At 42.4% G+C, this 25,603-nt stretch overlaps 1 protein-coding gene across 3 annotated transcripts in view; it reads left to right on the forward strand.

Moving 5' to 3' along the window:
* The window catches only part of USP46 (ubiquitin specific peptidase 46), a 62,386-nt gene extending 37,215 nt beyond the window's left edge, over window positions 1-25,171 (forward strand). For 2 of the 3 annotated variants that reach the window (XM_060148196.1, XM_060148198.1), the window contains exons 5-8: window positions 7,379-7,455; window positions 15,021-15,104; window positions 17,190-17,387; window positions 20,604-21,009. In XM_060148196.1, coding sequence (XP_060004179.1) covers window positions 7,379-7,455; window positions 15,021-15,104; window positions 17,190-17,387; window positions 20,604-20,793 — 549 coding nt within the window. In that variant the 3' untranslated portion in view covers window positions 20,794-21,009. Of the gene's footprint in view, window positions 1-7,378; window positions 7,456-15,020; window positions 15,105-17,189; window positions 17,388-20,603; window positions 21,010-21,529 lie in introns of those variants that run through there. The other variant, XM_060148197.1, reaches the window with a different exon arrangement.
* Window positions 25,172-25,603: the final 432 nt, after the last annotated feature.

Here is a 25,603-nt window from a genome sequence, read left to right on the forward strand (position 1 = left end):
TATACATTTTCCTTTTAGCACTGTTTTAGCTGCATCTCTCAAATTTTGATACATTTTCTTTGTCATTAGTTCAAATTATTTTCTAATTTCTCTTGTAACTTTTTTCTTTGACCCATGTATTACTTAGAAGTGTGTTGTTTAATTTTCAAACATTTAGTGTTTTCCTAGGTATCTTAATATTTTCCAATTTCATTCTGTTTTGGTTAGGGAATATATTCTGTATGATTTCAGTCTTTTACAGTTTATCGTGACATGTTCTGTATCCTAACACACGGTCTATTTTGGTAAATGTACTTGAAAGCAGGGTCTCTCAACCTTAGAACTATTAACCTTTCGGGTCAGATCATTCTTTTTTGTGGGGTGCTGCCCTGTGCATGTTTAGCAACATCTCTGGCTTCTACCTACTAGATTCCAGTAACATCCCCCAAAATGTGACAACAGAAATGTCTCTAGACATTGCCAAATATCCCCTGAAAGGCAGTTTCCCTTGTTAAGAACCACCGAGTTGAAAATAATTTACATTTTGTAGTTGTTGGGTATAGTATTCTATAGTTATCAGTAGGTCATGATGGTTGGTAGAGTTATTCAGATTGTCTGTGTTTTTCTTGATTTTTTTCCCCCATAGTTTTATATTATTTGCTGAGAAAGTAGTGTTAAAATTTCTAACTATAATTGTGGGATTTGTCTTATTTCTCCCTCTAATTCTGTCAGTTTTTGCTTCATGATTTTTTTTTACTTTTTAAAAACAACTTTGTTGAGGTGCAATTTAATTACCATGAAATTCATCCATTCAGTGATTTTTTTTGGGGGGGTGATTTGCTAAGTTGTGTAACTATGACCAAAATCCAGGTTTTTTTGGGGGTGGGATTCTTACAGCCATTTATTGCTTTTTTTTTTTAACATCTTTATTGGAGTATAATTGCTTTACAATGTTGTGTTAGTTTCTGCTGTATAACAAAGTGAATCGGCTATATGTGTACATATATCCCCATATCCCCTCCCTCTTGCACCTCCCTCCCACCCTCCCTGCCCCACCCTTCTAGATGGTAACAAAGAACCAAGCTGATCTCCCTGTGCTATGCGGCTGCTTCCCACTAGCTATCTATTTTACATTTGGTAATGTATATACGTTAACGCTACTCTCTCACTTCGTCCCAGCTTACCCTTCCCCCTCCCTGTGTCCTCAAGTACATTCTCTATGTCTGTGTCTTTATTCCTGTCCTCCCCTAGGTTCATCAGAACCACTTTTTATTTTTAGATTCCATATATATGTGTTAGCATACGGTATTTGTTTCTCTTTCTGACTTCCTTCCCTCTTCCTTCAGTCTGTATGACAGACTCTAGGTCCATCCACCTCACTATAAATAACTCAATTTCGTTTCATTTTATGGCTGAATAATATTCCATTGTATAAATGTGCCACATCTTCTTTATCCATTCATCTGTCGATGGACACTTAGGTTGCTTCCATGTCCTGGCTATTGTAAATAGAGCCGCAATGAACATTTTGGTACATGACTCCTTTTGAATTATGGTTTTCTCAGGGTATATGCCCAGTAGTGGGATTGCTGGGTCAAATTCTAGTTCTATTTTTAGTTTTTTAAGGAACCTCCGTACTGTTCTCCATAGTGGTTGTATCAATTTACATTCCCACTAACAGTGCAAGAGGGTACCCTTTCCTTCACATGCTCTCCAGCATTTATTATTTGTAGATTTTTTGATGATGGCCATTCTGACTGGTGTGAGGTGATACCTCATTGTAGTTTTGATTTGCATTTCTCTAATGATTAGTGTTGTTGAGCATCCTTTCATGTGTTTGTTGGCAATCTGTATATCTTCACTGGAGAAATGTCTGTTTAGGTCTTCTGCCCATTTTTCAATTGGGTTGTTTGGGGTTTTTTTGATATTGAGCTGCATGAGCTGCTTGTATATTTTGGAGATTAATCCTTTGTCAGTTTCTTTGTTTGCAAATATTTTCTCCCATTCTGAAGGTTGTCTTTTCGTCTTGTTTATGGTTTCCTTTGCTGTGCAAAAGCTTTTAAGTTTCATTAGGTCCCATTTGTTTATTTTTGTTTTTATTTCCATTTCTCTAGGAGGTGGGTCAGAAAGGATCTTGCTGTGATTTATGTCAAAGAGTGTTCTTCCTATGTTTTCCTCTAAGAGTTTTATAGTGTCTGGCCTTACATTTAGGTCTTTAATCCATTTTGAGTTTATTTCTGTGTATAGTGTTAGGGAGTGTTCTAATTTCATTCTTTTACATGTAGCTGTCGAGTTTTCCCAGCACCACTTATTGAAGAGGCTGTCTTTTCTCCATTGTATATTCTTGCCTCCTTTATCAAAGATAAGGTGACCATATATGCGTGGGTTTATATCTGGCCTTTCTAGCCTGTTCCATTGATTTGTATTTCTGATTTTGTGCCCATAATCCAGTTTTAAAACATTTCCATCACACCAATAAGATCCTTTGTATTGGGCAGTTAATCTCTGTTGCAAGCCTTAGGCCACCGCTAAGCTACTTTCTGTCTTTAGATATTTGCCTTTTTTGGACATTTCATATATATGGAATCATACAAGATCTGGTCTTTTGTGTTTGGTTTCTTTCACTTACATAACATTTTTGAGATTCATGTGTGTTGTAGCATGTGGTTCATTCCATTTTGTTGGTGAATACTGCTCCAGCTTCATATATTTTTGAGGCTCTGTTATAAGGGACGTCCATATTTTTGATTATGTTTTTCTAGTAAATTGACCCAAGTATTAGGAAATACCATTTTTATTTCTCATAATTTTGTCTAAAATCTATTTTCTTATATTAAATAGCCCACTATATATGTATATTAACTCTTTACATAGTATATTTTTTTCCATCCATTTTTTTTCACTTATCTGTTTCTTTATATTTAAAGTATAGCTCTTGTGGGCAGTATGTAGCTGGTCTTGCTTTTTAAAAAAATTCAACTCAATTTCTGACTTTTACTTGAAAAGTTTATTACTTTAGTGTTTATTATAATTATTGATATGGTTGGGTTTGAGGCTCCCATTTTATTATTTGTTTTCTATTTATTCCCCCGGAGCTTTTTGTTTCTCTCTTCCTCCTTCTCTGCTTTTTAAATGTTTTTCCCTTTTTGGATTATTTGTGTGTGTGTATATTACATTGAACAATTCCATTTTAATTTTCCTCTTAGTATATCTTCGTACGTTGTTTTTTAGTGGTCACTCTGGAGAGTACAGTATATTCTTCACTCTTCACGGTCCCCATCCAATTAATAATGTTCCATTTTGCATAAGACATAGTTAACTTATAACTGTGTAGGTGCATATTCCTTCCACCCCTGACCTACCTTGTCCTTTACGCTATAGTTGCTACATGTATTACGTTTATGTATGTTATAACCCCCACAGGACAGTGTCATAATTCCCATTTTTGATGCTCTTCACTTTTTCTTGAGGATCTGGATTTCCATCTGCTAGCTTTTCCCTTTGGTTTAAAGAATTTCCTGTAACCTTTCTTGTAGTGCAAGTCTGTTAATAATGAATTCTGTTCACTTTTATCTTCATTCTTGAAGGATATATTTATGGGATGCAGGAATTCTGTTTTGATAGCTTTTTCTTTTAGCATACTAAAGTGTCTTCTGGCCTCTGTAATTTTTGATGAGAGGCCAGCTTCCAACAGAATCATTCTCTTGTAATGTGTCATTTAAAAAAAAAATGTTTATTTATTTATTTATTAGCCATGCCACGCAGCTTGTGGGATCTCAGTTCCCCGCCCAGGGATTGAACCCAGGCCACAGCAGTGAAAGCCTGGAATTCCAAACACTAGGGCACCAGGGAGCTCACTGTAATGTGTCATTTTTCTCTAGATGTTTTTAAGATTTGCTTTTTTACCTTTGGCTTTCAACAGTTTGACCTTGGCTGGCCTTCTTTGTATTTATCCTGCTTGGTGTTTGTTGAGTATCTTCAATTTATAAATGTATGTCTTTCACCAAATTTAGGGAATATTCAGCCATTATTTTTCAAATCGTTTTTCTGCCCTATTCTCTCTCCTCCCTGTCTGGGACTCCAATTATGTGTATGATATCTAACAGGTTGATTGAGTATCTGTTAATTTTTATTTCAATCTTTCTTTTTTTTCCTTTATTCTTCTCCTTGGATAATTTCCATTGTTCTGTCTTCAAGTCCCCTGGTGTCTCCTCTGTCATCTCCAGTTCTCTGTTATGTCCATCCAGTGTATTAATTTTTTAGTTCTGGAATTTCCATTTGAGTCTTTTTTTGTTTGTTTCTATTTCTCTGCCGAGATGTCTTATTTTTTGGTTCACTGTGAATATATTTCACTTTACTGAAGATATTTACAAAAACTTATTTAAAATCATTGTTTGTTACTTCCAATATCTGGGTCATCCCAGGATTGGTCTCAGTTGCCTCCTTTTATTTTAAGAATATCTTCCATTTTCCTGGTTCTTCACATACTGTAAGTTTGGGTCATATCTGGGACATTGAGAATGTTCAGTTTGAGAGACTCTGGGTTCTGCTGTTTTTCTTCAGTTAGTTTTAGCAGGTAGTTATCTTGGTTGGACTCACTACAAACTGTTTCCTAGGCAGCAGTTTGACTCTTGGGGCATCCCTTTTGTAACCAGCCAAGTTGCTGTGAGTGTACTCTGTGCATGTGTGTGGCTCAGGGGTCAGCCAGAGATGTGGGTAGACAGAGTTGGGGATACTTTCTCAGATTCCTTCCCTTCTTCTCAGTGGACATGGTTTCCCAGATTGGATTTTCTGGCTCCTAGACCAGAAAGACTGCATTTTCCCCCATGGATCCCACTAAAGGCTGTGAAACCATGAACTCATTATTTGTAGCTCTTTTCCTCCACGTGTGGACTCCCCATCTGCCTCCATTGCCTTCAGGTAGTTGCTGTTATAGTTATTTGAGTTTATACTTTTCTGGAGGAGTGTTGGAAGGGCAGGATCTTAGTCATTACAGAACTTTTGAACTTTCACTTTAGTAAGGGGGAAATAGACAATAAATGAATAAAAATAAAATATACCTACAGACATACCTTGGAGATATTGTGGGTTTGGTTCCAGATCACTGCAATAAAGTGAATATCACAGTGAAGCGAGTCACACACATGTTTTGGTTTCCCAATACATATAAAAGTTATTTTTACACTATATTGTAGTCTATTAAGTGTGCAATAGTATTATGTCTAAAAAATGTACATACCTTAATTGAAAAATACTTAATGCTAAAAAATGATAACCATCATTGAAACCTTCAGTGAGTCATAGTAGTAACACCAAAGATCACTGATTACAGAGCACCGTAAAGCATAATAATAATGAAGAAGGTTTTAAATATTGTGAAATTACCAAAATGTGACACAGAAACACGAAGTGAGCAAATGTTGCTGCCAGTAGACTTGCTCGACACGGGGTTGCCACAAAACTCCAAATTGAAAGAAACACGCTATGGGCCAAGTTCAGTAAAAGGAGGAATGCCTGTCATGTTAGTTGTAGTTGTGTTGGTTATATTTGTTGCTTTGTTACAAACTTCCCTAAAACTCTGAGACTTAGATCCACTCTGATTCTTTTACTGTAGTTCATGCAGCCATGGGTCGGCGGGGGGGTCGCTGATCCAGCCGGCCTGGGCTGAGCCCGTACGTCTGCATTTCAGCTGTCTCACGATGTGTCTGGGGCCGGTGGGGATGGTGCTTCTGTCTGGGCCTGGCTGGGGCACCTTACAGTGAGAACAGCTCTGCTCTGTGGTTCTCTCATCTTTTTCTGGGAAGCAGTGGGCTAGCCTGGGTTACCCTTCTCATGGTGACGGTGGAAGTGCAGGAGAGCAGTCTCATGTTTCATTTAATGTTTCATTTAATATGATACTCACAGTGTAGTAACCCGTTCCCAAAGTTTTGACCATTTTAGGCCATTTTAAATGTTTTTTCCATCCTTGATTTGTTGAATGCTTACTTACTTCTTAAAGCACTTTACATGTATTATCTTATTTCATCCTTACAACAACCTTATGAAATAGATACTCTTACTGCTCCCACTTTACAGCTGAGGTACAGAGAGGCTAAGTACCTTGCCTAGTGTCATCCGCTTTATAAGTGGCAGAGACAGGATATGGAGTTGGGCAGTCTGCCAATACCCATTCTTGGGTACACAAATGAAAGTATAAAGGATTGTGTCCACATCTCTGACTATTGGAATGTTGGGTCATAGGATAGTTGTCTCACTTACAGGAGTATGATTTTTGTTTTGCTGCCAATTGACTGGGCATCTCAAAGTTCCTGCTGGGCTAGTTTGTCCCTCCCACTCCAAGACAGTGAAATGCCAGGCAAGCTGGTGAGCTGCTGGAAGGCAGGCACCACTCGGTGAGCTTTGATAAGTACAGACCCAGAATCGGTGTGGTGTCAGCTGTGCAGGCCAAGAAACAGCCAGGGCAGGGGATGGGTGTGGCTGAGAGCAGTCCAGTCTGCTGGGCCCGTGTGAGCCCAGGCTCCCGGCCAGCTCCAGGTCTGGCTGGTACCACAGACAGCATGGGCGTGTTCTACAAAGGACAACACTTCCTGGGCCAGAGGACAGCTCTGTGTGTGTGTGTGTGTGTGTGTGTGTGTGTGTGTGTGTGTGTGTGTGTGAGAGAGAGAGAGAGAGAGAGACACCCTAGCACATTCAGCGCCCGGGCCCCCCACACAGTTTGAATGACTAGGCACAGAAGGAAAGGAGTGATTTCTGGGGACTGGCAAGAAGTGCAGACAGCTGAATGGAGGGTGATCATCTGAGCATTAGGTTTTGGTTTTGTTTTTTTTGCGGTACGCGGGCCTCTCACTGTTGCGGCCTCTCCCGTTGCGGAGCACAGGCTCCGGACGCGCAGGCTCAGCGGCCATGGCTCACGGGCCCAGCCGCTCCGCGGCATGTGGGATCCTCCCGGACCGGGGCACGAACCCGTGTCCCGTGCATCGGCAGGCGGACTCTCAACCACTGCGCCACCAGGGAAGCCCTGAGCAGTAGGCTTTTTAAGGCTCTTGTCCTTTTTCCATTTCCATTGTTATCATTCTGCCAGGCTGAGCTATATGGATACCTGTGTGATATTTCCTGCTTTGAAACAGTGGGGGCAATGAATGGACAGGAAGAGAAATCTGGTTGAGTTTTAATTATGAAAAGCCTGAATCAAAGCTGGACACAGATGAGGTTAAATGGAGAATTTAGGATTTTCTCTTGTTCTGGATTGTTTTCAAGGTAACTGGTAGCTAGAGAGTATACAAAGCCATACCTGACTGACTGCAGTTATGGTTTTTGGTTACCTGTAGGTGTTCAAAGTTTTATCTACTTGTCTGTTATGTATTTTGTGCCTAATGCTTTTTTTCTTTTTTTGCTCCAGGTTAGTAGCAAAGATGAAGATTTTCTTGACCTTTCTGTTGATGTGGAGCAGAATACATCTATTACCCACTGTCTAAGGTAACCTCATGAATTCTGACAGTGGTCTGAGCTTTTGATCAGGCTAGTAAGTACATGGGGGGAAAAATCTTGTGTTTCTTCAGGACATAATCTTCCTTTCTGTTAAACGAATATAATCCTATTATTTTCTATTTCTTCTTTCCTAAGAGAGATTTAAAAATAAGTGTATGTGGTCTGGAGAAGAGTCCTGCTGAGGAGTGAGAGGATCAAGTGGAAGTCATTAGTCATTACGTTTAAAAATAAGGTTTTGATCTTTAATACAGATGTGTGCTTTGGGCTCTCATCGGCCTCTCTCCCTCTCACACACAGAGACGCACACAATCACAGAGTCACACAATTAAGTTAAAAAGTGCTACAGATGCCTACCATTACTTTCTTTTTCTAAGCTCATCTATTCTGTTATTTAAAACATTATGGGAATTCCCTGGCGGTCCAGTGGTTAGGATTTGGAGCTTTCACTGCTGCGGCCGGGGTTCAATGCCTCGTCGGGGAACTAAGAATCCCGCAAGCTGTGCAGCGCGGCCAAAAAAAAAATTATGCACTTTTGAGCTGAGAACCAATGAGGGCATTACCTTTTCCTCCATCTTTCAGCATTGTATGGAGCTCACTTATGGAAAAAAACTTCCTCTTAATTAGGGTTGAGGAAAGGCAAGGAGCCCAGAGTATAAGAGCAACACATTCGTGTAGCTATTGTGCATTGACTCATGTGTTGAAAATGTGCTCAAAGTTGATGTAGAGGCACAATTCCCTTCTCCTGTCCTCACTGTCTTCTCCTCCTTTCGACAAGTGGTCATGAGCGCTTATAATTAGCCCAGCTCTGTTCTGGACACTGGAGGTCAAGGGTGAGCAGCAGGTATGCATCTCATGGCGCTTACAGTCTAGTGGGAATCCATGGACAGGGATCAGTGCTTTGAAGGACATTAAACACGTCTAGAGAGTGCCTGGTATTGGGGGTACCAGTGTAGACCAGGTGGTCGGGTGGGCCTTCCCATTGCTTATGATACCTCAGCTCAGAGATGTTTTATTGTGTCACTACAAGGCACTATTGATTTTTATTTTTTTGTTTATTTTTTAAAATTTATTCAAGTATAGTTGATTTACAATGTTGTGTTAATTTCCGCTGTACAGCAAGGTGATTCAGTTATACATATATATATATATATATATATACACACATTCTTTTCCATTATGGTTTATCACAGGATATTGAATATAGTTCCCTGTGCTATACAGTAAGACCTCGTTGTTTATCCAGTCTCTCTATAATAGTTTGCATCTGCTAATCCCAAACCCGCAGTCCATCCCTCCCCCCCTCCCCTCCCTCTTGGCAACCACAAGTCTGTTCTCTATGTCTGTGAGTCTGTTTCCTAGATCAGTTCATTTGTGTCACATTTTAGATTCCACATATAAGTGATACCACATGGTATTTGTCTTTCTCTTTCAAGCCACTGTTGATCTTTATCAGTGGGAATTGTGTAACAGAATTGTTCTATCAGGAGTTCAGGTTACTTAGAACTCTTTAGACTAGATTAAAGAGACTTGCTGTGGCCATTTGGCTGTTAGAAAGTCATTTTTCAGGGCAAAGGCACCAACTCCAACCTGGAAGAGCGTCCTGGTCCATCTGAGGGTCATGTATCGTGTGAGCTGGGGGCGGATTACTCTCCAGTTCCCAGGATTCTGAGCCTACCCTCACCCCTTAGAGTTACTGCAGCACCTCCTGTTGGTCTGACGTTTCATCCCTTGTCTCCAGATGCCTTGGGTCCAGGTGTCTAGGGTACATTTGTTACCTCTTTGTTTGCAAAGCGTTTTGTGGGCCTGGATGGCCTTTCTTTCTTCTGAATGGTTAAGGTTATGGCACGGGCTCCTAATATTCCTGTGAAAAGCAGCCGGTTTTGATTTCCTCCGGGTTTTGTGTTCACAGGGAGTCGAAAAAGGTAAGGTTGCGCCAGCGCCGGTCGTAGGTGAGGGGGAGGGGGAAGAGGCATTACTTGCCCATTTGTGCTTCTTTGAGAAGGGGAGTTAGTTTGGGAGGCTGACTGTTCCCCTCCCCTTTAAGAAATTCTGGGCTGTTCAGAAGGGCAGATGGCAGTGACTATAGCTTTGAAACCAACCAGGTAAAGGGCTAACTCTAGTTAGTTATAATTCCAAACTTTGGGGAACCTTGTTATAAACAAACGTAACCCAGAATTATGTTTCCCCCCGCCCTTTTCTTTTCCTTGGAGAAGTGTATATATTGGCGATGCATACCTGATGAAGGCAGGCTAGAGGCATGTGGAGGCGTTAAAGCAGGATGGGTGGGTACGGAATAGCCTCAGAGTACCTTCTGAACAACATCAGATTCTCATCAGACTGTCCAGGCTGATACTCCTGAAGGGCCTGCCCCACCCCATCTTACCTCATCCTTAAAATAGACCTTGACTGACTTACCTAGACCTGCCCTCATATATGCCTAAGGTCTCACCTCCCCAACATAAAGAGAGGCCCTGCCAGGTGTCGCCATTCACCGCTGAGAGTTCTGTGATGGGGGTGGCAGCTTTCCAACCTTTCCCAAAAGATCCAAGTGCAGGAGAAAGTTCCAGGGAATAAATGATGCCAGCTGATGCATTAGCCTTTTCTATTTGAGACAACAGAGGAGGAATGATCGTGATCTTTTTTGGCCCCTCTCATGGTTTAATTTGCTTTGCATTCTTTAGGGTTTCTTTCTCAAACTAGAATGAGGAGTTTTCTTCTTTAACATCATGCCTGCCTATCTCTTCTGATGTGATACTTTATCATTTGTTTTGATTTTGAGAAAAATTAAAAATCAAGCTAACACTGTAGGATTTAAATGTAAGATCTCTGCCACCTCCTTCCTGAAGGGCTTTAGATGATCAATTACAGTGTGTTTTCAGTGAACTTTTGTCCCAGAGAAATGATGATATAAATGGTGGTTAATTCAGGATACAGGTCTAGAGGAGGCACTAAAGCCATATTGTAGCTGAGCTATGATTCTAATATTTCACATCTCAGCACCGTGTCTTAGGCAGAGCGAGCCATCTGTATCATAGGAGGATACTGAGAAAGTTTTTTTTTTTTCTTTTAAAAAGTTCAGGGATGGCCTCAGGCAAAAACTTAAAATACGTGAATTTTATCTTAATTATCCCCCCCATGTCCTTTTTGGTATTTTTTGTCTTTTGCTTCAGGGACTTAGTCCCTCCCTGTGGTTCCCGCACAGAAACGTACCGTTCTCCTCAAAGGGCTCCATGTTCTGAAACCACTCTGCTCTTCCTGTCATTAAAAATTCCCATTCCCCCAGGGCCAGGGAGGTCAGCCTTTTAGTTCTCCCAAAGCTCTATTTTTTAAATTACTCTATTTTTAAAGAAATGTCTTTTCTATTCATTTTGGAAACTTCCTCTGTGTGCTAAGTTTACACGCATTCCCATCACACATCCATTGCCATATGCTCATCTATTAGTTTCTCTGTTTCCCTCACTTATGTCTTGGTTTTGGTTATTATTTGTATATGGTGCTTGCTAATATCTGACATGTCTTTCTTTTGGATTTCTTTTTTTGACCTTCTTTAATACTCTAGTCAGTAGTTCTCAAACTTTGGTGCATATCAGAATCACCTGGGGAAGTCGGTAAAAATTGAGGCCCAGGCCATATTCGATTTTTGTGAGCCTGGGCATCTATTTTTAATTAATTTTTCTGGGTGGTTTTGATACCACCAGAGTTTGAGAACCCCCGCTCTAGATCTGTGCCACTCAAACAGGGGTCTGTGGACTAGTGCCGTTGACATCACCTGGGATCTCATTAGTACGGCAGCATCTCAGGTCTCCTCCAAGAATGAGTGTGTGACTCAGAGCCTGCGTCTTGACAAGATTTCCCGGTGCATGAGTGCATGTTAGTATTTGCAAAGCATTGGGGACAGTGGCTCTCAGCCCACGCAGCATACTGGAACCACCTAGGGAGCTTTAAGAACAATAGTGCCTGGTTCTACCTGGAGAGATTCTGTTGTAATTAGGCTTGGGGGAGGGGGAGGGGTGATTGAGATTGTTTTTAAGGCTCCCCAGGTGATTCTGATGAGCAGCTGGGTGAACCACTGCTGCAGATTCTAGAACAAAGCTTCCCAGCTGGTGTGCCCCAGAAGATGGGTTACAGGTGTGTGTAGATCCCCTCAGCTTCTGGGAGGCTGGGCAGAGCCTGGAGCTTCCAGAGAAGCAGCCGCATCGGTGTACCCCAGCTCATTTCGACGTAGCACCATTATTTTATGTGGGTCATGACATGAAAATTATTGGGAAGCCTAGCTTGAGAATTCTTTTAAATTCAATTTTTTAGCTATTGTGTGGAGTGAAAAGTTAAGATTTTAATTAAAAATGTATCAAACATAGACATTAAACATGGACATGGTAGCTGTCTTTACAACCTAGAGCCATCTTACCCAGGAACATAGTTTTTCTCCATTTTTTTCAAGTTTTCTTGTATACATTTCCATTAGGTTTCATAGTTTCCGTTTAAAGGTATGTGTTTCATATTAGATTTGTTCCCAAAGTGTATTTTTAAAAAGTGTTTCATTTCCACTTTGATTCTTTCTAAAGAACTACAAAGAGTTTTGTGCTTTCCCAGTAACCTCTCCTCTGTGCTTTGTTGTAATTTATCCCGTGTCAAAAAGACCTCTCTACTCTCTCCTCTTCTCTTTGATTTTCTCATTGAAAAGTTTCCTCAACCTTTGTCGCCTGCTTTTGTTCCCACAACTGTATAGCATCACCTGACAGATCTGCTCTGCCTCAGTTTCTTGCCAGGGCCACTCTGTTTTCCTAACTTAGCCGCATTTTCCAATTCTCAACTCACAGATGCTCCAGAAGCATCACCCTGTCTCTCCTGTGTCATTGAGCTTCCAGCCAGCTAGGGCTGGGCAGGATGGTGGTTATTTGTGAATCAGGTCTGCACATTAGGTACCAACTTCTGCTATATTTCTACGTAGTGGGTCTACAAAAACGGCTGGTTTTTTTGGCAGGGGGCGGGGAATGAGAGAGAGTCGAAAGTGTTTAATTCCTTATTTGTTGTTGTGCTTGCCTTAGTTATTCTGATTCTTTAGTTGGATAAAGAGATTTGTCTGTGGTAGACATTCCAAAAATGTGAATCTCCACCGTCACCCGGGCTCATCCCCCACTTCTCCTTGGTTGTTCCGTTCCGCCCCAATAAACGTGTGTGGGCCAAGAAGAGATTTCACATCAGTTACTCCGTGAAGAGCTGGCTAGTATGCATTCAGCTAAGTTTGAGTCTGTATTAGGCACCAAGCGCTTGAAATCTGGGGGTTGAGTGTAATTGCCTTCTGAATTGTTTCCTTGCTTTTCGACCCCCTCCAGTCCTTCCCCCAGAGCGCTGCCAGAAGTGATCCGAAAAGCACTGTCTGATGCTGTCGCCCCTGCAGAGACCAGTTAGAGAGCCACAGGGTCCACACAGCTTCTAAGAAGCGTGCTCTGTACCTTGCATTCATGCCTTTGGCCCTCAGCCTTCACTCTGTCTGGGACCCTGGACTCTTATTCCCCTGGCTCACTTTCCCTTTTTGCGAACCTGACTCAGATATCACCCCTCGGGGAAACGTCCTGAATAATCCCAGTTCATTTCTCTGTCCTCTGTGCTTTCCCCTGGACTTTATACACACGGTTCTCTCTTTGTTCCTTTGTTCAGCCAACACACGTTATTGAGGGCCGTTATGGGTTGGGCCTGTTCTCAGTGCTGGGGTTCTAGCAGTGAGTGAGACAGACAGGGTCACTGCTCACACAGAGGGGAGGCGGCTGATCCAACAAACAGGAGGATGCTTCAGATAGTGATAAGTGCTCAGAAGAAAACAAGACAGCAGTAGAGTAGGGGCTGGATGGGTTTGGAGAGAGTGGCTGGGGAAGTCTGCTCCAGAGGTGACTTTTAAGCTGAGCTCTGAGCAGTGAGCAGGGCCAGCCATGGAAGCATCTGGAAAGAAGCTGTCAGTGCAGGGGAAATTGCAGCAGCAAATGCCCCGAGGCAGGGAGAGCATGGCACTCTGGAGCTACACAGAAGGCCAGCCGGCGGGGCTGGAGCAGAGTGAAGGAGATGGGGTGGGGCGGGAGGTGGGTCAGAAGAGCAGTCAGGACTCTGAGGACAGGCGGTCTGTTGGCCATGGTAAGAAATTTGGATTTTATTCCTGATTGCACCGAGAAACTATTGGAGGATTTTAGGCAGGGGAGTCAATCGTGTGAAATGATTTATGTTTAGCCTGCAGTGAACACTAAGTGTTGCAAGTGGCTTCTTGCACGTGTCTCTGGTAGACTGTGAGCTGTGTGAGGGCAGGCATTCTCTGCGGATCCCCAGCCCCTAGCCCAAGGTACTGTCAGTAGCCACTGGGGAATTTAGTGAATGAACAACCTGTGTGTTCTCTTGATAAGCTCTGTTTAAGTGGTTGAGTCATTGACACCATGTAAATACCATTTTCTATTTGATAAATCTGATCATTCTGGCGCTAGGACACTCCCTATGAATAAGGAAATGTCATAGACTTTTTCAAGACTCTGGGGTATTATGATATTCGGAATGTTACTCAGCCTTTGAAGCAGTACCACAGGAATGTTAAGTAGGATCTCAGTGACCAGAGAAGAATGAAAAGCCATGACATTTAAAAAATGAAAACCATAGGTAGTACAGTAAAACCTCATGATAAGGTGAATACAGATATAACATCCCAGTGGCATTTGTTCTCAGGAGGCAGGCTGACGTTATCTTCTGGCGTGTGGGGAGGTGGGGAGTAAGGGCTTGGTAGACATCTCCTGATCATCTGGGACTTTCTTAGTTCAATATAAGGGCCACTGAACATGCTTTAAATTTTATTATCTTTACTTTTGTGCTCTTTGAAAATACAGACCACCTGAGACAGACCATTTTTCATTAACCACGTAATAAGGACACCTTGCATTTTGTATGACTGACATTTTTGGACTCGACTTTCACTGAAATGGTTGGCTTTTACTAGAGTTAGTATTTTTCCATTGTAATTTTTTAAATTTTATTTTGTATTTATTTATTTATTTATTTTTTTGCGGTACGCAGGCCTCTGTTGTGGCCTCTCCCGTTGCGGAGCACAGGCTCCGGACGCACAGGCCCAGCGGCCATGGCTCACGGGCCCAGCCGCTCCACGGCATGTGGGATCCTCCCGGACCGGGGCCCAAACCCGTGTCCCCTGCATCAGCAGGCAGACTCCCAACCACTGTGCCACCAGGGAAGCCCTCCATTGTAATTTTATTTCCAATTTACAGGTACTCTCTGTTAAACCCTGAGTTTTTTTTTCTGAATCAGTTGGAAATCCTAATTTAGATCTATCTATGTCCCATTAAATAAAGCTATACTTGAAAATCTCTCGTGGTGAAATCATAACCCAGCCCAGTGGACATGCTCTAATGCATCATAGCACCTGCTTCTAAGAAGGATCTTTTCTCATTACTTCTTTCCCCACATTCACTTAAAAATTACCCTACAGGTAATAGGGGGTTTAAAACATGGTAAACTGAGTGCATTTTGGACTTCTTTTAAGTTGAAAATATTTTTCTCTGCAGAGACTTCAGCAACACAGAAACACTGTGTAGTGAACAGAAGTATTATTGTGAAACGTGTTGTAGCAAACAGGAAGCCCAGAAAAGGTACGTAAAGGGTTTAGCTCAGGGGGTGGCTTTGTGTCGTCAGAAGGAACCAGACGGTGGAGCCCGACAGATCTGATTTTTGAATCCCAGTTCCATGGGCTTGTAGCCAAGTAGCTTTGGAGAAGTCAGTTACCTTCCTCACTGGTAAAATAGGATAAGAATGCCTACCTGGGGAAGTTGCCCTTTCGTCTGATTGTTTGTTCATCTGTTTGTTCATTCATTCATTCAATGTGCCAGGAAAATTGAATGCTGGGGAAACAAGTGGTGAGCAAGTATAAGCACTCTCCTCTTGGGATTAAAGACAAATTATAAAGCGGATTGGGCATAGTACATAACACATAGTGGTCACCCGATAATATTGTTAGTGTTGCCTAAATATTGGAACTCCTTATTTAGAAGACAGGCAAAAAAAAAGAAAAAAGAAAAAAATCATTTAATAAGGAATCATGAGGAAATCAATATCATCAGTTTGTGGATAGGTGATAAGAAAGTTATCATATTCTGAGTTGATACAGGACCCAGAGTTGCCAGTTCCAGCTCTTGGACAGTGTGAAATAGCCAGTCCTTCCCTGTATTCTGTCACCCAGAAGCCAAGAAACTTGACATTTTAATTATCCTGTGAAGCCTTACTGTGAGTTAAGTTTACCCTGCCCATGGTTGTGGTATATTCGGGGTAACTCACAGACGCCCATTCCTGCCGCCTAAAACCCTCAGGGGTCTAGAGCTGATGTCGAAATAGTTTCTCTGCCCAGTCTCCCAGCCCTCCATCCTCAGACATGCACATCTTTTCCTGGTGCATCAAAACTTAAGACAGGTTAGTCACTGTGGTGGCAGGCAGGAGTTAGCACTTGCTAGTGGTCGAGGAACTCACCTCTGCTCCCACCCATGTAATCTAGGTCTTCCTATGGGGCATGAAGGTGTTTTCTGTTTAGCCCTGGAGGTTTATACATTAAAATGTCATGTTCCTGAATAATACAGGGTTCACTATAAATCTTATGTTTCTGCTGATATTGGTATTTTGCTTATTTTTATGAACAGGGTTTTTAACTCCATAGATTTCTGAGTGATATTCTCTTAAAATCTGTCCTTTACAAATAATATGCATTGAAAATGTGCACAAGTTGAACAGCATTTACACTGATTCAGGACCTTCATAGAGGGGGTCCTGGAAGGCAACCAGAAAATCCTCTATTCTAGCAGAGTTATCCACGTAAAACTGTGGTCTTTGTGACTTCCTACCGAGGAATATTAATGGTCATCTAGTGAAAAAAGCTTTCCATGTTTATGTAAGTTGGGGAAATGCTGCATCAAACACAAAAGAAAATCCTTTTCTGCCGCATTTCTCAAATCCCTCAGTATGCTAATGTGCGAGGAGGAACTTCAGAATAGAAGGGAGCATTGTGCAGACTTGGCCCCAGAAACCCCACATCCGTTAACATCTCCAGGGCTCTCATGAGCCTGTTTGGGTAAATGTAGCCCTAAGCCAACCCTTGCGTTCACAAGCGAGGAACCTGAGAGCCAGAGAAGGGAAATCACTTGCCCAGAAGCACAGGGGTAGGGAGGGAGAGTGGGCCCAGCATGCCTGGTTACCTGATGGCCCGCAGTGGCAGTATCTGAGGCATCCCTGCTGGTCGGTCCTCAGAACCTGTGCGTCCAGACTGCACCTTTCCGCTTGTCCTCTCCCCAACCTCCTTCTCTCAGAAACTCTCCCCCCTCGTCTCCATTATCTCAGGGTGAGGGGGTTTGTCCAAATACTGTTCTCCCTGGGAGGCAGAGGGCAGTGATGCAGAGCAATTGCACATATTTTCATTGGTACGAAAGTTCTGGGATGTCTCCTTTGACCACACAGAGACACCTCCCCCGCCCCCGTTGTGCTTTTCTCTGCTGGCTAGGCTCCAGCTAGCCGAGCCTGTAGAAGTCAGCTCTACGTAAGCGAGCATCCTTTCATTCTTGCGAGTGGTTTGGCCGTTTGCTGGTTTGAATTTTGTTGGACCCCTCCTGCTCTCCATTTGTGCAGGTGGCGTTGTATTCTCTTCCTCTCATGGGGGTTGGCTACCACTGATTTTCTACGTCATGGTTTCTTAGGATGAGAGTCAAAAAGCTGCCCATGATTTTGGCCCTGCACCTCAAGCGATTCAAGTACATGGAGCAGCTCCACAGGTACACCAAGCTGTCTTACCGGGTGGTCTTCCCCCTGGAACTGCGGCTCTTCAACACCTCCAGCGACGCGGTGAACCTGGACCGCATGTACGACCTGGTCGCGGTGGTGGTCCACTGCGGCAGGTGAGGGCAGGTGGGGAGCGCGGCGTGGGAGAGGCGGGAGGGCTGTCCCCGGGCCAGGTGGACCCCGCCGCACCCTTCCCGGCTGGTGAGACTCAGCGGTAATGGTGCTTTGGGGAGTCTCCTCCAAGCTCTGGTTTATCTGTCACCTCAAAATGAATCTAAATGTACATACATAAAATAAGTTAATAAAAAATAAATTAAAAAAGTAAAAAATAAAACAGTTGCGTTATAATAAAAATAATCTAAACGTTCTCTCATAAGGGAAATACTAAGTCTCCATTGGATATAAATGACGCTTATGGAGTTTGAAATCACATGGAGAAAGAAATGTTTATGCTATGATTTTAATTAAGAAACCAGGTTACATGTATAGTATGATCTCAGAAGTGGTTTAAGATGTGTGAATAAAGACTGGAAGCAGTAGATGGAATTTAAAATTTTTTTGGCATTTTGAATGATTGAAATGTACTCTTAACAAATATTCTTTATTCAGTTTTTAGTCTTTCCCCAATATTCTATAATAAGTACATAATCAGAAAAAAAGGGAGTAAGAGAGAGGGCCCCTCGATGTAGAGAAGCAAAGTGTCTTTGCTGGAAGTCTTTTGAGGAAGTATTTTGCATTCCGTAATTTGGTGTAAAGCCTGGAAAAGTCTGCCGGAAATTCACCTCTTTGCTATCCTTTGCTCGCTGGGACGGGTTTGTGTCCCCTCCCTGGGATCGGCACGCCGTCACCCTTATAGGTTTCAGATTAGGGCCTGTCACAGAGCAGGTGTCTTCTCCTCTCCATTCTCCTGGATTGGGTTGTGGTGAACAGACCGTTACCAAGAGGATGCGTGGTTCCCTGTGGAGGGATGGATGGATTGATTTCTTGCCTTGTACTGAGTGGATGGTATCAGAAACTGTGCCTCATGTTTTGTCCCATGCGGAGTAACTTTAAGTCACGGGTTATTGCCTTACGTTCTCAGAAAGTTGTATTTGTCGGTCAGTTGTAAGCCATCTTTCTGTTTCCCCTGAAGAATACTTCTAGCGGTTCATTCTTTTAAAGAACAGAGGGATTCAGCGATCTGGAAACTAGCCAGGAACACTGGGTCGGGAGGAGGTCTTGGGGGCAGGCAGAGCCTGGTACCTGGAGGGTGTCTGGTGGCCGAGGTGGGCAGTGTGGACAGGAGGTGGAGAAGCAAAAGCAGTCAGGTGTGTGGGGTACGCAGGGGTTTTCAGTATGGATCTCTGTGGGTGCTGACTCTGGTCCCTGGGAACGCTGGTGAGGGCAAGGCAGAGACCCACTTATGAGAACTGGGGGACAAGTAGGAGGCTGGGTTCTAGAATAGTCAGTGTCTGTAACTGGGGCACAAGGTCAGAGCAGCCCTGGCAGCAAGGCTGAGCTGGTGCCGAGTCACGCATGCTACTAATGAGGATTCTTTAAATTCCTCCCCACTAGAGGTGGAATTGTTCCCATACACGGAGCAGGTGGCTTCTGGCCGTGGGCTCTGGAAAGCTCTGAGGTTAGGGAGCTCAGCCCTTCTTGTGCCAGGACCCCCGGCCCACAGTTGCCCCAGGTGCACAACCTCCTTCATTGATTTCTCCTGCAAGCATTTTTAAACCCTTGTTTCCTGGGTTCCGTAGCAAGATCTGAAGTTACAGCAGTGAACGGGACACACAGGGGCCCTACCCTCACGAAGCTGGGCATCTAATGGGAAAGACAGATAGTTAATAAGTAAACGCACCAGGCTGCTACCACCAAAACCAAACCACTGCAAAATCACTTTATGATTTTGCTTAGTGCTATGAGGAACGATCGGGGCAATGACAGAGAGCAACGGAGACACCTCTTTAGGGAAGGTGGTCGGCAAAGATTTATCTACCGAGATGACATTTGAGCTGAGGCCTAAGGAATAAAAAGAGCAGAGAAGGCAAACATGGGTGAAGGCAGTTTCAGGCAATTTCCAGCGGGCACAGCACCGAGATGGGAACGGTGATGTGTATGAAACAGAGGAGGCCTGTGGGCTGGAGCTCGGGGGGAGGGGAGAGAGTGGCCTGACAAAGGTGCGAACAGACCCTTTGGGGCATGCTGTATTTAAAGAAAGCAAGCTAAGGCAAATTCAGCTTTCCAATTTTGATGGTGCGTCGAAAAAACAAAACAAAACTCTAGATTTAGAGTTAAAAATTCCCTCAGTTGTGCAGACCCAGCTACATAGTAGCAGCTGTTTGGTGGTTCTTTCTGCTTTGTGTAATGTATCTTTTTGTTTTCGTGCTTGTTATTATACATTTTAGTGTCACATCTTTCTAAAACTTGAACCAGATCACGTCATTCCTTAAAATTCCCCAGTGTCTTCCTGGCTCACTCACAGCAGAGTCCAGAATCTTCGCCGCGATATCCCATTCCCGTCCCTCCTTCACCCCGGGCTCACTGGACTCTGGCTGCCTTGCTGTTGGGGGAACACGCCAAGAACTATTCCCACCCCTACGCCTCCCCCAGACCTTTGCACTTGCTCTTTCCCATTCCCGACACTTCCATCACGTGGTCACATGGCTTCTCTCTCTCTCTCTCTCTCTCTCTCTCTCTCTCTCTCTCTCTCTCTCTCTCTCTCTCTCTCACACACACACACACACACACACACACACACACACACACACACACACACACACGCCCCTTCCCCTTCCGTCGGGAAAATTCCTTCTGTTCAACGAGAGGCGGCCGTCTTTCACCACGTTATATCAAATACCGCCTTCCCTCTATCGCTCCCCAGCCCATTGCTCTGCTGTATTCTTCATGGCACTTGCCACCAATTGAAATATATTTGTATTTTAGTTTGTTTATTACCTCTCCAACCCTCATCTCAAGCGAGTGGGGGCTTTGTTTCGTTTTCTGCTTTTTAGCCCGACAGCCAGGATGGGTCTGGCACGTAGTGGGTGTACCAGAATTATGTGTTAATATTCGTTGAATTTGAATGTCTGTTTCCCCCAGCAGATTGCGAGTCCTTAGAAGACTAAGATGAGGTTTTTCTCATCTTTCTCTTATGCCCAGCACAGCTCCGGCCCCTGGGTGTCCCTCCGTGAGTTATGGCCAAAGGAATGTGAAAATAGACATATATACCAAGTTCTCTGTCCTGAAGATAGAGGGTTTTTTCCCCTAGTAAATCACTGCATGTAGAGAGCTACATAGAGTTTTATGGAGAAAGAAATGTTAACTTGGTGACTTTCTTTGTTCTTTTCCAGTGGTCCTAATCGTGGGCATTATATTACTATTGTGAAAAGTCATGGCTTCTGGCTTCTGTTTGATGATGACATTGTAGAGGTTGGTATGCAGATGATTGTATCGGAGAGAAGTGGGGCAGAGACGGTGTTTGGGGATGTGTGTGTGTGGACATTTTCTAAAGTAGGCCTGTTTTCCCATAATCTGACTTGAAAACAACTTACATTTCTCTCAAAACTAAATTCTGCTGCTCCCCATTCTCTCTGGAAGGGGAGAAGGGGTGTGATCGTGGACTCATCAATACTGCGTTCTTGTTAACTGATTAGCCGTAGACATGGGATCTCTTTGCCGCCCATGTGTAAGTCCTGTTTCCTACGGTGACTAAAGCCCTCTCTGGGACCAAATAATAAACTTAAGAGTTCTATTAAAATTCTTTTATTATACCAAATTTTTCTTGTATTGATTATTATTTTAAAATAAATATTTTTTCAATCTGTTAAACCTGGAAATCTTTATATGATACCAAAGTATTCCACATATTCATTTTGTTGTAAAGGAATACTAGCTGGAGAGAATCCCACACTCAAAGACGTGGTCTCTTAGCCCACTTAAGGTAGCACTAAAGGGAAGAAACTCTGATGGCCTGAAAGAATTAAGGTTATTCCCAAGAGCTCCCCCAGTTTACCATTTGAAAGATGCAAGTCCTGGCTTCTTCCAAGAGCCCCCACCTATGGTTGCTGATAGATTAAAGGGTGGCTTTCTTCCCCAACAATATGCAATGTATGTAATCATGTCCCTCTGTCAGGTCTGTGGAGCTATCCATTTGCTATTGAAAGTTCCCAATTTTATGATAGTGTTTCTTACATTTTCTTGTGCATTCCATTAGTGTTTCTTTCCTTCTCCCAGGAATCATGTTAAACCGTTGTATTGTTTTCTCTTTTGCTTGCAGAAAATAGATGCCCAAGCTATTGAAGAATTCTATGGCCTGACATCAGATATATCAAAAAATTCAGAATCTGGATATATTTTATTCTATCAGTCAAGAGAATAACTTAAAGGACTGTGGGACTAATTCGAGTGGGGAAATGTTCAAAGCACTCTTACCTGGTTTCTCTGCAGACGTCCCTCTTCCCCAGCGGCCCACCAGCGGCGTGGCTCCGAGTTCAGGGGTCTGGCTGTGTGACTCTCCCCCTTCGTTTTTCTACATGCAGCACTACTCGTGGTTTTATGTTAGTCTGAGGTAGAGTTAACTGCAATCAGATTGTAGTAAGTTTTAGATGAATAACATTTGCTAATTTTAGGATCAGGTACATGCCATGCCACTGGCTGTGTCTGGCTGAATTAGAATGACATTTCCTATGAACGTCGACAGTCTTTTTGGGGTCTTTGCTCATCTTCCTAAATGGCTTCCGGGGTCTCCTTTCAATGCATTCCTTTAACTTGTCCCTGGAAACACCGCTTCCCGTTTTTAGCTTCTCTGCCTCTTTTCTGACAGAAGGACAGAAGAATGGGGTAGATACTCACCTTTTAGAGCTGCAACTATAGCTTTAAGTTTTGCCAGTGAAAATGTTTTAAAAGTGAGTAACCTCGAAACTGAATTCATCCTCCGAGTGGAACAGGGTGAACAGAAGCCGTTCGCGGTTGCTAGCGGCTGCCCGGGGCTGAGCTCACCCAGCCATGAGAATTCCAGAGGCTGAGGAGGTGTGGGGCTCAGGGCAGGCAAAGCCAAGAGGAGGTAGCTTTTGTGCACAGTGGAAAGTTGCTTTTCTTATCTTTCTACCAAAACCAAGTTTCAGGAAAATAGCTCTATGCTCTTTGTTTTTAGTGATGCTTTTCTTCTGTCCTGTGAGCTGTATCTCCTTTATCCGGCGCTGCTAAGCTTCCCAAGGTATCTTTCCGATCCTACTGGTGTTTCGCAGTCAGTGGTGGCAGAGCTGAGACACCACAGGGACTGCCTTGCGCCCAGCTCTCCTTAGCTAGGCAGCACCAACACCGTCCTTTCCCAGGAAGAACGAAGGCTCTGCACCTTTCCTCCCATCAGCCACATTGTACAGCTGTTCACGTTTTAGCATTTCAGTCTGTGTACTGAGGCCCTGGCAAGTTCCAGGGCTAACATGGAACCTTCCCTACAGGAGATACTGGAGTTAGCTGGGGATGCAAGTGGGTCAAAGGAAGTGTCAGTGGGCGGGTGGAGGGATGAACAAAATGGTGGCGTTTCTTTGGCTCAGACTCCCAGGATGCTTGACAAACGGAGTTTTTTGGAAGAACCTCATCTCACCGTAGTTACTTTTTGTTACATATGTATTTATTAAATCTTTTGAGTATTGGCACCTTTTATTAAAAGGGTCGATACAGTGTTTTGCTGTTGAGCTGGTTTTTGGTTTCCTACAAATGTTATGAGTTGTAGATCTTGGCTTCCTTTGGGAAGACAGTTGACTTCCATGCGCTATAATATACTGTGAACCTGTTATTTTGTTACCTAATAAATCAGCGAAGGAACATGCAAACTTGTGGCATAATGTGAACTAAAATTGAAATTGAAAATGTTACTGGCCATTTTGCGACAATTAAGAGCATAGCACTTTATCTAGATGAAAACTGGATTTCTTATCTTTGAAGTATCTTGAACTGTTTGTCGCTCACAACTTACATAAGCATGCCAACACTTCATCTGTTCATGCTTGAAGTGAAATGTTTTACTTTTCACTGGAGAAGACAAAAGCAGGGTGATCTTCACGTTATTGTTTTATAAAAGTGATGAAAATATACCTTGCCTTGTTTAGAGGTGAATTCATATTTATAAATAGTTTGTCTTTTTTTCCTCCACAAAACTTATGCAGTAATGGCGTACCTGGAAGGTGTGTTTTTATTCTCTTTTAAGGAGAGACACTTTCCAGTTGAAGGTGACTGTTAGAGGGAACTGTTTGTACTATACATAAACCATATACTTGACTGCAGGTTGCAAAGTTTAAAAAAACCCTGATTGATCCCTAATATATTTGGAACTGATACATGAGAAAAACTATGAAAATTATCTTTGAAATGACTCTTGAAGCTAATTTATTAGAAAAAAAATTTTCAGTTGGAAGTCTAAGGAAATAATATCTGAATGCTAAGTCATAGATTCATTTTTTTTTTGATGTGTAAAAAGTTTTTCCCAGTGACTTAACTGAAATAATGCCTTTTAGTAGAAAAGGTCAGTTAAAATTCAATATTCACGGATAAATTCTTGGACTAAAAAAATAAGTATCGAAGCTAACACAGAGACACTCAAATGGTTGTGTGTTGCAGGAAAAGAAGATTGAAAAAAAGACCAAAACACACTTATCCGCCAACACTCCATCAGTTTTTTAAACTTTAGAGCTATCTGGGAACTTCTTCCCCCTTCCTCTTTACTAAACGAAAGAAACACGAGGCAGCTACATTTCCCCCTCAGTCATTTCACTTTATGTGAAGACTAGAGCACATAAACACTTCTTTATTTTTCATCCCTCATTCATTGTGTGAAGCAGAGATGGTGTGGGATGTGTGAGACCATTCTGAGGTCAACAATAGCACAAAGGCTCAGCAATATTCCCTCAAGTGGCCAGGGTTTTTGTGTGTCGTTTTCTGGCAGGAGTGAGCAGGCCTGCTGTATTCCTTTTAACTGCTGGGTGTTTTAAAATAAGTTGCAGTGTTTTCCACCTTAAAAAGAGAAGGAATATTTGCTTTATTGGTTACTTCTTGTTTAACATCTAGATTATGTTACAGTGTGATAAAACCTTCATTTGTTTGAAAGTCCATGTTGGTAGAATGCTGACGCCCAGTCCTGTTATTCTGATGCGTTTTCCATTCCGAGGCAACACGAAGTGGGCTGGTTTGAAGAGAGCCAAGGAGCAGCCCAAGAGGGTGGTGCTTTGACTAGGAAACCAGTCATATTGGTTTTATAGCCTGGTATATTTTGGATTTCAGATGAAATGGGGAAAAAAATGACGGAAATGGTCCCTGTGCGTTTATTTTCATGGATACCCTTAATTTTCATGGGCATGCCTAACAATGAAACTATGTTCTAACTGGGGCTTAGGGCTTATTTTAGATATTGGAGTGTAGCTTTATTACAGATGGATTTTATCTTTAAACATTGCATTTTGATCAACTTTGTATATTCATGTGTATTAAAATATTGTGCACTAAATGTTTTGCCCTCGTTTGCTATTATATGGTCAAGGCATTTATCAGCACTAGTGTGATTAACTCATGTAAGTGGCATGGGTCAGGGAAAATGATTTCCTATGTTTCTGCCTAATTAAATTTGTTTTTCGGTATTGCATTAATTTATTTTGGCTTCCATTTCTGTATAACCAAAAGAGTTACTGTATTTGTGTGGCATTCATTTATTTGACTTTGTTGCTAAAAATTTTTTTTTTAGTTTTTATTTAAAATAATCTGTACCTTTTTTTTTTTAATGTAACCAATTCAAGCACTTTAAGCAATAATGTCAATCTTGTGAAACTTCAATCAGTTTAACACCCTGCCTCTAAAATTGTTGGCAAAAAATAAATAAATAAAGAGGAATTCTCTTCCTAGAGAATTCTATCTCGGTAGCATTATACACATGGACTTAAAATCCTTTTCATAAAATGTGAGTCATTGGTAAGCCTCCTGTCCAGGTAATCATTACAAACCCAATTTTGAAGCATTGTAGAGAATATTCTGGTCATTGTAATAATGGACGTGTAATAATAACGTACTGTCCACGTTCATAAAGTTAGTGTTCTGGAGATATCTCACCTCTTTTTTGATTGAGAAAGATCAGCACAATTAATCCAGAAACCTTTGTCTGGGGAAGAGCAAACTGAGACTATCAGTGAGAAAAAGAATTAGGGTAGGTATATTAGGCATCACAGTGAATTGCTTAGCAGCGATTTTGCATAGAAAATACCCTTTACAAAATAAAAGATCCATTCCCAAAATAAGAAAGTGGCTTCCAGCTCTTTGATCCCATCAGCATTTGGTTTCTAGGAAAGGGTAGGAGTGCGGTCCG

The sequence above is a fragment of the Lagenorhynchus albirostris genome, chromosome 4 (genome assembly GCF_949774975.1).
Source record: "Lagenorhynchus albirostris chromosome 4, mLagAlb1.1, whole genome shotgun sequence".
Lineage (NCBI taxonomy): Eukaryota > Metazoa > Chordata > Mammalia > Artiodactyla > Delphinidae > Lagenorhynchus > Lagenorhynchus albirostris.